The sequence below is a fragment of the Theropithecus gelada genome, chromosome 3, assembly GCF_003255815.1.
Source record: "Theropithecus gelada isolate Dixy chromosome 3, Tgel_1.0, whole genome shotgun sequence".
Lineage (NCBI taxonomy): Eukaryota > Metazoa > Chordata > Mammalia > Primates > Cercopithecidae > Theropithecus > Theropithecus gelada.
Genome location: NC_037670.1, coordinates 33,923,944 through 33,936,706, shown reverse-complemented (window position 1 = coordinate 33,936,706; position 12,763 = coordinate 33,923,944). Strand labels below are relative to the sequence as shown.

Below are 12,763 nucleotides of genomic sequence, written 5' to 3'. Positions count from 1 at the left end.
TTTTTCCAACAATCACAAATCAGCCTTATTGCCCCCCTTACCGATCACAGCAGCAGTCAGTGCTCTCCTCGGAGATCTGAATTCTACCTTCTTGGAACCCCTCCCTTGAGCTCCTGAGATAGCCAGTGTTTGAGCCACCTCCTCAGGAGTTTGAGCCCCAACACCGTGGGATCCCTTCTTTGAGCTCCAGAGATCCGGCAACAGCCAGCCATCACCCTCTCTACATTCTTCATAGGCCTGAACTAAGGTGTTCAGGGCCCTCCTCCCAGCTTTTAGGTTCTGATGACTCCAACCACTTCTTTTGTTCCATCCTTTCCTAGCTCTAAGAATGGTAGCTGCTACCTCCAGTGATTACCTGTTACCTTTTATAATTCCTTTTGACCAATTTCCCATATTGAAATATTTCTCAGTAACTAATGTGATTTCTGTTTTCCCGACTGGACCCTAATTTTAAAATGCACACAAAAGCCGGGTGTAGAGGCTCACGGGTGTAATCCCAGCACTTTGGGAGGCCGAGGCAGGTGGATCACCTGATGTCAGGTGTTCGAGACCAGCCTGGCCAACATGGCAAAACCCCGTCTCTATTAAAAATACAAAAATTAGCTGGGCCTGATGGCAGGCACCTGTAATCCCAGCTATTTGGGAGGCTGAGGCACAAGAATCTCTCGAACCCGGGAGGCGAATGTTGCAGTGAGCTGAGATTGTGCCACTGCACTCCAGCCTGGGTGACAGAGCAGACTATCTCAAAAAAAAAAAAAAAAAAAAGTCACACAAAGAGATGGATGTTCACAAAAACTTTATAATAGGAAGATAATTGTAAGCAACCTATGCTTATATATTGGAGAATGGCTAAATAAATTATATGTATTCAATAGGCTATTAGGCAGCATTTAAGAAGAATTAGGTTTACCTGTACATATATAGGAAGAATTATAAGACACATTCTTAAGTAAAAAGCAAATACCAAGTAATATATACAGTATGATATCATTTGTGTTTTTAAAACCCACAACACAATAATATATATGTATTTATGCATATATATATTATATAAATACAGAGAATAGGCCGAGTGTGGTGGCTCACGTCTGTAATCGCAGCACTTGGGGAGGCTGAGGTGGGTGGATTACATCAGGAGTTCAAGACCAGCCTGGCCAACATGGTGAAACCCTGTCACAACTAAAATACAAAAATTAGCTGGGCATAGTGGCAGGCGGCTCTAATCCCAGCTACTAGGGAGGCTGAGGCAGGAGAATTGCTTGAACCCAGGAGATAGAGGTTACAGTGAGCCAAGATCGCGCCTCTGCACTTCAGCCTGGGCAACAAAGTGAGATTCCATCTCAAATAATAATAACAATAATACAGAGAATAAAGATCTGCAAGAAAACATACCAGTCTGATCATTGTAGTTAATTTTTGTGGGAAAAAGTGGCAAGAAAAGAGATCAGGGTTATGAGTTACAGTCAAAAGAAATTAAGCCTTATCTGTAAGATTTTATTTTATACAAGGACAACATATTCCTGTATTAATTATATAATTAAAAATCAACTCAGGCTGGGCAAGATGACTGATGCCTATAATCCCAGCACTTTGGGAGGCCAAGGTGGGTGGATCACCTGAGGTCAGGAGTTCAAGACCAGCCTGGCCAACATGGTGAAACCCAGTCTCTACCAAAAATACAAAAACTAGCTAGGCACGATGGTGTGCACCTGTAATCCCAGCTACTCGGGAGGCTGAGGCAGGAGAATCACTTGAACTCAAGAGGTAGAGGTTGTACTGAGCTGAGGTCACACTACTGCACTTCAGCCTGAGCAACAAAGCAAGACACTGTCTCAAAAGAAAAAAAGAAAAAAGAAATGTCAATACTTTTAAGGCCAAGATTAGAAACTCTTCAGAAATCAGGATGGGAGTTAAAAAAAAAAAAAAAAGGCCGGGCGCGGTGGCTCACGCCTGTAATCCCAGCACTTTGGGAGGCCGAGGCGGGCGGATCACAAGGTCAGGAGATCGAGACCACAGTGAAACCCCGTCTCTACTAAAAATACAAAAAATGAGCTGGGCGCGGTGGCGGGCGCCTGTAGTCCCAGCTACTCGGGAGGCTGAGGCAGGAGAATGGCGTGAACCCGGGAGGCGGAGCTTGCAGTGAGCCAGGATCGCGCCACTGCACTCCAGCCTGGGCGACGGAGCAAGACTCTGTCTAAAAAAAAAAAAAAAAAAAAAAAAAAAGATTTGAAACTCTCCCTTCTTCATTCATGATTATTAATATTATAAATTATTGTTTTCACAGATTAAGAGTTATACAACAGAATTATAGCCTTTTTTCCCTAAGTAAATATTGGGTATGACTTACAGATGCCTGATGTTAGAATAATCTTATCCATCCAGACAAGTTTCTGAGGAGGAAAATCAGACATCAAGCACTTAAAAATATATTTCCACATTCTATTTTATTTATTTATTGACCCTCCATACCCAAGTACATTTGAAAAACATCACCATATCCTGTGGCTTTAAAAAATGGCACCGTTGGCTGAAATTCACATGACCTCCTGAGTCCAATCACATCAAATGTTTTTTTCTCAAAATTGAAAATTTTCTTTGCTCTTCTATTTTATCAAGCGTGCCACCAAAAAGAATGTCTTCTTGATGGTGAATTAAAATTTTCTTCCAGGTTATTTGTCTGAGTTGGAAAATAATTTTTTTTTTAATTTTTTGAGATGGAGTCTTGCTGTGTCGCCCAGGCTGGACTGCAGTGGCACGTTCTCAGCTCACTGCAAGCTCCGCCTCCCAGGGTCACGCCATTTTCCTGCCTCAGCCTCCCAAGTAGCTGGGACTACAGGCGCCCGCCACTACGCCTGGCTGATTTTTTGTATTTTTTAGTAGAGACGGGGTTTCACCATGTTAGCCAGGATGGTCTCCATCTCCTGACCTCGTGATCCGCCCACCTTGGCCTCCCAAAGTACTGGGAATTACAGGTGTAAGCCACCGCACCCAGAGGAAAATAAATTTTCAGAGTAGACATTTTAAAAGTAAGATGTGTGGCCGGGCACGATGGCTCAAGCCTGTAATCCCAGCACTTTGGGAGGCCGAGATGGGTGGATCACGAGGTCAGGAGATGGAGACCATCCTGGCTAACACGGTGAAACTCTGTCTCTACTAAAAAATACAAAAAAAAACTAGCCGGGCGAGGTGGCGGGCGCCTGTAGTCCCAGCTACTCAGGAGGCTGTGGCAGGAGAATGGTGGGAACCCGGGAGGCGGAGCTTGCAGTGAGCTGAGATTGCGCCACTGCACTCCAGCCTGGGCGACAGAGCAAGACTCCGTCTCAAAAAAATAAATAAAATAAAATAATAAAAATTAAAAAATAAAAGTAAGATGTGTTCAGAAATATTAAAAGTAGTTTGATTTTTAACCCACCAATGCTAATAAAATAGAAATCTATTTTTATTTCATACAAATACATTTTATTGCCCAATATTATCCAGTTCATATCTCATTCCAGACTCATCTATTTTGTCCTCATTTCCCTCATAAGTTTGGAAGAGTGGAAATGGCTGAACTTCTTTTTTTTTTTTTTTTTTTTTTTTTTAGTTCGTGTCTTTTATTAACTCATACAGTTACTTGTCTTCTGGCTTGTTGAAGCAATAAGTCAGACAACATTTGCCACAATAATGTCTGTCAAAGTGGCTTGCCATAAACACCCCAGCACCACATTCATCAGATGGGCACTCTCGACGAAGGCGACTAATTTTGCCATTCTCATCCACCTTATAATATTTCAGGACAGCCAGCTTAACCTTCTTTCTCTTGTGCTTATTCTTCTTGGGAGTGGTGTAAGACTTCTTCTTCCTTTTCTTAGCACCACCACGAAGTCTCAACACAAGATGAAGAGTAGACTCCTTTTGAATATTGTAGTCAGACAAAGTACGTCCATCTTCCAGTTGCTTGCCAGCAAAGATCAGTCTTTGCTGATCAGGAGGAATTCCTTCCTTATCCTGGATCTTGGCCTTTACATTTTCTATCGTATCCGAGGGTTCAACCTCGAGGGTGATGGTCTTCCCCGTAAGGGTTTTCACGAAAATCTGCATTTTTGTGGCGGCTCCACCGCAGATGGCGGATCGAAAAGATGGCTGAACTTCTTAATCTATCAGTTTCAGGAAAGGAGACCCCAGATTTGTGATGGTTGGGTTGTCACTCTCAATGGGACTTTAACCACAAAACTTCTGGGAAAGTCCCTTTTTATGGGACTCAAAACATAAGCTAAGATGATGAGTCATATTTTGGAATCAAACTATATCTCAGAAACCATCTAGTGGCTTTAGAAATCAATGTAACATTTATCAAACACTTTCCAAGCTCTTGACCTATTAAGAGCCTATGTCTAGAAACAGCTAAGCAACTGGCGTAAGCTCCACAATAACAGTCCTAGAACCAAAAGGCACTGACTCTCAGTCCATTGTTGCCATTACAATGGAAAAATCACTTTTGGCTCCATGGCCTGAACGTATAATCACTTGCTTTCCCATCTATTACAACCTCAGTTTGTACTAAACAGGCTGCATAGTACAGAAAAAGGAAAGAAAATTAAAAAGCAAACCTAATCCACAGAATTGTTCACATATGCTCTGTAAGCCTTCCATGCAAATGACACCAGGTTTCCCACCATGCTACACCCAGATAGGAAAAGCTCCTTTGCTAGTTCCACAATATTCTTTCTTTTTTGTCAGCTAGACCTCCACAGCCTGGTGAGAATGAGATCTGTGTGTTGTGCTGTACTTTCTTTGGAGATAGAAGTTGTGGGATCCCTGCTGATATATTCAGAGGCATGTTCTGTAACCCATCCTCTAGCATTCAGTGTACAGACTTCACCACAACAATCACTCTGCAAGTGCACACTCAAATCTGTGTTCAGTAGGGTCTGCTGGGATTGTTTTAAGGACTGTGACCTGATAAGAACATATTGCTTTCTTAGGTCCTTCAAAAAACACACACAAGTCATTTTTATATACCAAAAAATATAGGTAGGACTGGGCAGAGAACTTCCAACACACTTGACAGTAATTTCTGGTAGAGCTTCATGATATTTAAAAGGGAATGCAGAAGTCAGAGAAAGTGTTACCTGAAAATATAGCAGAATACTCAATAATTTTTCCTCTACACATAATAGATTTGCTTTTTTAAAAACTGCAAAAGAAAGTACCATAGCTATATGTGACATCTCCTGGTTTATAGTCACAGGAAACTTTTGAAGATCTCAGCTCCATGGTCCCCTTTTCAATACAATCTTTCAATTCTTCTGTAGCCACCTTGTCATTCACAGTGAACTCTTTCTAACTGGAGAACATACTAGTCAGAGTTCTAACTCAGACAATCTCAGTCATTCTGTGATAATTCACAAGTTCCTTTCCTTCCTTCCTCCCTCCCTTCCTTCCTTCCTTCCTTCCTTCCTTCCTTCCTTCCTTCCTTCCTTCCTTCCTTCCTTCCTTCCTTCCCTCCTTCCTTCCTTCCTTTCTCCCTCTCTCTCTCTCTCTTTTTTAAGACAGTTTCACTCTTTTTGCCCAGGCTGGAATGAAGTGGGGTGATCTCAGCTCACTCCAACCACCCCCACCCCCAGCACAGGTTGAAGTGATGCTTCTGCCTCAGCCTCCTGTGTAGCTGGGATTATAGGTGCTTGCCACCATGCCCGGCTAATTTTTGTATTTTTAGTAGAGACAGGGTTTCGCCATGTTGGCCAGGCTGGTCTCGAACTCCTGGTCTCAGGTGATCCACTTGCCTCGGCCTTCCAAAGTGCTACAATTACAGGTGTTAGCCACTGTGCCCAGCTATAATTCACAAGTTTCTAGAGAGGCAAGGGCAAGAGAATTCATACCCACAAACTTGAGAGAACCCAATGGGATAGATATATGGCTACTTCCAGCCATATGGCTACTTCCAGCCTGGGAAACACAGCATGGTGGCAGGCATGGTGGCACATGCCTGTGGTCCCAGCTACTCAGGGAGGCTGAGGCAGGAGGATCATTTGAGCCCGGGAGGTCATGGCTGCAGTGAACCGTGATCATACCACTGCACTCCCACCTGGGCGACAGAGTGAGACCCTGTTTCAGAAAAAAAAATAAAGAAATGTGGCTGCTAGAGAAAATGTATCTGATTACCAAAATTAATCACGGATAGGATTTCCCCTTTATTCTACTTTCAGATATACTTTACCAAGATAAGAAATATAGTGAAATCCAGTGACAGTCATAAAAAATGCTGATAAAACTCAGCATTAATTAATCTTTATTAAACTTGGTGGTACTTTACCTTCAACTGTTATTAAGATGTATTTTTTGCGGGGGGGACAAATACTTTTTAATGGCTTTTTTTAACGGCTTTAAAGTTTTTCTTTTTCTTTCTTTTTTTTTTTTTTTTTAATATACTGGAGAATCACGCAATGCACAATCAGGGGCCACAAGTCTGCACTCTCCTTTGCTACTGGTCCTGTAATGGCAGAACCTTTCATTTCACCTTTATTACTCACTATGACCCCTGCATTATCTCTGAAATAAACACACCATCTTTTCTCCGGTATGACTTTCATTGTCGAATGACTGCTGCTGGATGTACCATTTTTCTGAGCTCTGGTTTGCCTTTCTTGACTGTGGCCATCACCATGTCACCGACACCAGCAGTGGAAAGTCTGTTCAGCCATCCCTTGATCTCCTTCACGGAGATGATATACAGGTTTTTGGCTCCTGTGTTATCAGCACAGTTGATCACAGCTCCTACTGGAAGACCCAAAGAAATCCGGAATTTCACACCAGAGGACCTACCACGTCCTCGCTTTGACATCTTGAACACTGGAAAGAAGGAAAAAAGTATTTTCAAATTTTTTAAAGCAAACTTCGTATTTAAATAGCAGCAACACTACATAGGTAGTATATGCCAGGAGAGCATTTGTTTGTCAACTGGGATCCCTAGAGAGTCAATTGAGAAAACAAGATATAATAGTTTGCTAACATTACAAAATAAATGTACAATAAGAATAATTTCAGTATATATCGGCTATAACTCACCACAATTTAACACGAGATTTGGGTGGGGACAAATATCCAAACTATATTAGAGGGATTTAAAAGAAAAGAAGATCGGCTGGGCGTGGTAGCTCAAGCCTGTAACCCCAGCACTTTGGGAGGCCGAGACGGGCGGATCACGAGGTCAGGAGATCGAGACCATCCTGGCGAACACAGTGAAACCCCATCTCTACTAAAAAATACAAAAAAACTAGCCAGGCGAGGTGGCAGGTGCCTGTAGTCCCAGCTACTCAGGAGGCTGAGGCAGGAGAATGGCGTAAACCCGGGAGGCAGAGCTTGCAGTGAGCTGAGATCCAGTCACTGCACTCCAGCCTGGGCGACAGAGCGAGACTCTGTCTCAAAAAAAAAAAAAAAAAAAAAAGAAAATAACCATAATAGTACTAGAGGAATATATAGGTGGATTTCCAGTTCAAAATAGAATCTACTAGCAGCCTCTCCCAAATTCACACACACACACAAACACACACACACACACACACAAATTGATGAAAACATTGAAGAAGACAGAAACAGCATGACTAAAACTAAAACTGATAAAAAACAGATTTTCAGAATCTAGAAGGAAACTGTAATACTGAGTCTGGACTCAGGAAGTCAAGAAGGCAGGAAGGAGATACAGGTACATGTATATATATTTCCCTACCACATAAAACTGTGTAATTTCTTGCTGGTCTAACCCCTACTCCCATCTGCCCTACAAAGCCCTTCCTTCCCACATATTCTTTGGAATTGTAGCTCCGTGATTAGCCAGTATTCACCCTCAACACTTGTTCACAGGTTGGCTAATGACAGTGCTTCCACAGCAGCATCTCATGAGTACTGTTTATCATTTAAAATCCCACCTACCTCAGGGGTCTGCAGATAAGAATAGGATCCTCTTTGCTTCTACTTTCCTTAAAACAATAAATCATTATTTTCAGGCTGCTGTCAACAGAATACACCTTCTGACATCTGTCCTCTTACCAGCCTCCTGGTCATACCCTTGTAGTCTCTAAACACTTAACACTTGGCTCTCCACCCTCATTCCAAACATCATCCTGGACAGTCTTTTTAAAGTCCTGATTAGGTTCATGTGGCATACCTGTCCACTGCTTGGCCGCTCAGTTATAAAAATCTTCATCTCTCATATCCTTTTCCTCTATTCAACTTCATCTGCCACTCCACAGTCACATCCTGATATTACTACTTACATTTTCCCAATTTCACCCCACTCTTGGGTCACGATCCCCTCTTGCCAGATTCCTCATTTAACTGTTTCCACCTAGACATTCTTCAAGGAAATCTTGACCTTGCATTGGCCCTTATATTTTCTCCCTAACACTAAAGACTCTTTTCTCTTTACTCCCTTCATTGTTCACTTTAGATTTCATGATCTTTTATATCAGTCACTCTCTTGCCAATACCACAAAGTCTCTTGTACATCTGCTCCTTCAGCCTATTCATCTGGAGAAACCAAACACTACACAAAGCCAATTATTTGTTTTCAGCTTTTTTTTTTTTCCAGAGAAAAGTTGAACACTGCCTGGAAAACTAACAATGTAGTCAACAGAAGCTTTAGACCACTAAGAATTAATGATCCCACACCTTAGTTGTGTCTTCATTACAGCCCAACAAATGTACCACACTTCTGTAATTTTCTAGGACTCCCAGTAATTATTTGAACACTTCTTCAAAACTCTGACCATTCTACCTTCCTCCTTGACTTCAACAGATGAGTTTTCCTCCAATTTCACAGGACAAGATAATCAGATTATAATCCTTATCTTTCCAACAGCAAACATATAAATTGGACTGATGATTATTATACACCGTTTAACTTAAATGGTTGTTAAAATAGTAAAATTCTCTGATACCCTCTGAAATGTTCTTTCATTGCCCTTGCCATTTCCCTAGGACTTCTCTGACCTTCCCCTGATTCCTGACTAAAGTGTTAATTGTTAATTTATCAGTCTTCCAAAACCCCATTCCAGCCCTAGACATGTGGCTAGTCCAATGGATGGTGATCAGGTCATGTTGGTTGTTAACTACGTTGAATATCATCCCTTCCCATGAACTTTCCTTGCATCTTCAACTATAGTCCTCCATAATTCTGCTAAAAAAAGAAGTATTAAAAGACGGGGGTGGGGGGGGGGGAATGAATGCACAAGGCTAGTCATTGCTGCACCATTTCTTTTCTTTTTCTTTCTTTTCTTTCTTCTTTTTTTTTTTGACAAGGAGTCTCGCTCTGTCACCCAGGCTTCAGTTCAGTGGTGTGAGCTCAGCTCACTGCAACCTCCGCCTTCCGGGTTCAAGCGATTCTCCTGCCTCAGCCTCCTGATTAGCTGGTATTACAGGCGCCTACCACCACACCTGGCTAATTTTTTGTATTTTTAGTAGAGGCAGGGTTTCACCATGTTGGCCAGGCTGGTCTCGAACTCCTGACTTCAGGTGATCCACCCACGTTGGCCTCCCAAAGTGGTGAGATTACAGGCGTGAGCTACCACACCCGGCCTAATTTTTTTATTTTTTAAATTTTAATTAATTAATTTATTATTATTATTATTATTATTATTATGAGATGGAGTCTAGTTCTGTCGCCCAGGCTAGAGTGCAGCGGCGCGATCTCCGCTCACGGCTCCGCCTCGCGGATTCACACCATTCTCCTGCCTCAGCCTCCGGAGTAGCTGGGATTACAGGCGTGAGCTACCACGCCCGGCCCTAATTTTTTTTTTTTTCTTTTTAAAGAAAACCCCACATATACACACATGCAAAAATAGGATACTAGAAAATAAAATGTAAAATCAAAATTTAATATTGTCTTTTTGGACATGGGATTGTGGGTGACTTTAAAATCCAGCTATTTCTACTCTTCCTAGGATATATATTATGTGTAATCATATATGTAATACATATGTTTAATACGTTATATATGACATATAAATAATATATATAATTTGTTGGCGGGAGGAACGAGGGAGAGCAGGTTTTCAAAATCCGAAAAGCCAAATGCTCCAGTGGGGAAAAAAGCCTCGATTTCCGTAATTCCCTGGTTAAAATCGAGGAACACCTTGGACTTCGAAGGCACTACCTGGGTCCCAGGGTGCACCATTCCTCTAATTCCCCGGTTGCAGCAACATCTGGGAAGTCCCGAGAATGGGAATCGATGCCTCTTTTTCCGAAGATAGTAAGCGTCAACAACAAAAAATAAAAAGTCCAACTCGGCCCCAAAGCAGCATCTGGCTGGCCTGCGAGATGCCCACTCAGCAGGCGAGTCCGCAGCTTAGGACTCAAGCCCGGGTTCGGAAGCTATCGCCGAGATCCGAAAGGCAGCGCTCGCAGCTGCAGTGACCCGACCCGCCCATAAGTCCTGGAGCTCACAGAATCCCGGAAACCCACGCCTAGTGCTTCCGGGCCACGTCGACCCAGGAAGGCGCACGCGCGGAGTACGCGGAGCTTCTCTCCGCGCTCTTAGGCTGCCTGTGGGGCCTGCGAGTGCTCGGGAGCTGCAGGGGTCACAAGAGAAAGCCTAGCTGTCGATGACAGCCCCAGAGCGCCTGGGAGCCTTGCGATACCCGGGTGTCTGTAGGCAGCCAGCAGACACTTCCACGCTGATCTGGAATCTTCCCTCGCCCGGCTCTGCCCCTCACAGGGATGGCAAAGGACTTTACGACCTACATCCCTTCCCCGCTCTGATGGCTTCAGATGGGCAGATTGTGTTTAAGTGGAATGCTTGTGGTGCCCCTTTGCTGAGTTTTTATGGACTCAGTTTTCTCAAGTAGTTCTAATAATCGCTGGGGGTAGGGAGGTGGGGCGGGAACGTAATTTCTGCGTCTGCCCTTTCCTTTAAACCTTGGCTGCATTGTCGCTTTTATGGAATTTCACCAATGGTCTGTTATTTTTTAGTTTCCCTGATACACATCTTTCTTTTTTTTTTTTTTTTTTTTTTGAGACGGAGTCTCGCTCTGGCGCCCAGGCTGGAGTGCAGTGGCCGGATCTCAGCTCACTGCAAGCTCCGCCTCCCGGGTTCACGCCATTCTCCTGCCTCAGCCTCCCGAGTAGCTGGGACTACAGGCGCCTGCCACCTCGCCCGGCTAGTTTATTTTTGTATTTTTTAGTAGAGACGGGGTTTCACCGTGTTAGCCAGGATGGTCTCGATCTCCCGACCTCGTGATCCGCCCGTCTCGGCCTCCCAAAGTGCTGGGATTACAGGCTTGAGCCACCGCGCCCGGCCAACATCTTTCTTAATAACAAAATAAAGAGCACTTTGGGAGGCGAAGGCGGACGGATTACCTGAGGTCCGGAGTTCAAGACCAGCCTGGCTAACATGGTGAAACCCCCATCTCTACTAAAAAACAAAAAATTAGCCGGGTGCAGTGGTGCGCGCCTGTAATCCCATCTACTCGGGAGGCTGAGGCAGAATTGCTTGAACCTGGGAGGCAGAGGTTGCGGTGAGCCGAGATCACGCCACTGCACTCACACTCCAGCCTGGGCTACAGAGCGAGACTTCGTCTTCAAACAAACAAAAACAAAATAAAACAAAGCATGTGGCCAATATTCCCTGCCAGTACTTGTTTTCTTTAGAAAATGTAACTTTTGAACATAATTTGACTTGAAACGGTTTCTTTTCAGGATTTATCATTTTTTATAGGTGATTCCAGTTCAAAATAGTTATTACATTAATATGTTGATAAATCGTCATTGCTGAACAAATTTTTTTATGTGCAATCATACAGAACATTTTATATTTAAGGATGTTTATATATCAAGTATATAATCATTGGTAGAAACTGGGCAGGGCGCGGTGGCTCACGCCTGTAATTCCAGCACTTTGAGAGGCTGAGGCAGGTGGATCATCTGAGGTCAAGAGTTCAAGACCAGCATGGCCAACATAGTCAATCCCCGTCTCTACTAAAAATCCAAAAAGTAGCAAGCGTGGTAGCACGCACCTGTAATCTCGGCTACTTGGGAGAACGAGGTGGGAGAATCACTTGAACCCCAGGCGGCGGAGGTTGCAGTAAGCCAGGATTGCGCTACTGCACTCCAGCCAGGGTGACAGATCCAGACAAGTTTGTCTCCAGAAAAAAAAAAAAAAAAAAAAATAGAAATCTAAGAAAGCTATATTGCTTATACTCTTAACATTTCTAACATTTCACTACATTTATCCATTCTCAAAGGAACTTTCTCATCACAAGATTGGAAAATCTGTACTTCCCTGGCTCAGTATGACTTAATCATAAATGTCTAAATTTGACTGATGTCCCAGGAAAGAAAACTTGTAAAACTACTCTGTTGCATTCTATGTGTTTATGTGACATTTGAGATCTGCATATTATGCATAGCAATCTGGTTTTTAATATAATGTACAGAGACTGAAAAAGTTTTAGCGGTTTAGCTGCCACTTTAGCTGCTTAAAGTAATATATGCATCATCTGCCCCCTTTGGTGGTAGGAATGTCAGATTCCATTCTCTGTAGGGTATTTCATACAAATCTGTTAGTCACTGGAGGAATCAGAAACTAGACACACAACTGGTCCATCTGGCTGTCTGGTGGCAGCAGAGGAACTGGGATTTCCAGGGCAACTGACAGGGCAATAGGAATGGGCAGCAGGGAGGAAATCTGGGGAGGTACATAAGGTTTAGGTCCAATACAAGCACTGTGCTTTAAATACCATTCTGACCCTCATTTATGTTTAATAACCTTTATATTTAAGATCTA

At 43.1% G+C, this 12,763-nt stretch overlaps 1 protein-coding gene and 1 pseudogene across 2 annotated transcripts; both read right to left on the bottom strand.

Moving 5' to 3' along the window:
• Positions 1–3,558: 3,558 nt before the first annotated feature.
• Positions 3,559–4,127, bottom strand: LOC112620074 (ubiquitin-40S ribosomal protein S27a). The gene has a single exon (XM_025378112.1). The coding sequence runs from the start codon at positions 4,081–4,083 to the stop codon at positions 3,613–3,615; it is 471 nt and encodes a 156-aa protein (XP_025233897.1). The 5' UTR covers positions 4,084–4,127; the 3' UTR covers positions 3,559–3,612.
• A 2,241-nt stretch (positions 4,128–6,368) lies between these two features.
• LOC112621577 lies at positions 6,369–10,408 on the bottom strand (annotated as a pseudogene). The gene is made up of 2 exons (XR_003118749.1): positions 10,136–10,408; positions 6,369–6,834 (listed from the first exon to the last, which is right to left on the bottom strand). The product of XR_003118749.1 is annotated as a 60S ribosomal protein L23 pseudogene (transcript).
• Between the last annotated feature and the right edge of the window lie 2,355 nt (positions 10,409–12,763).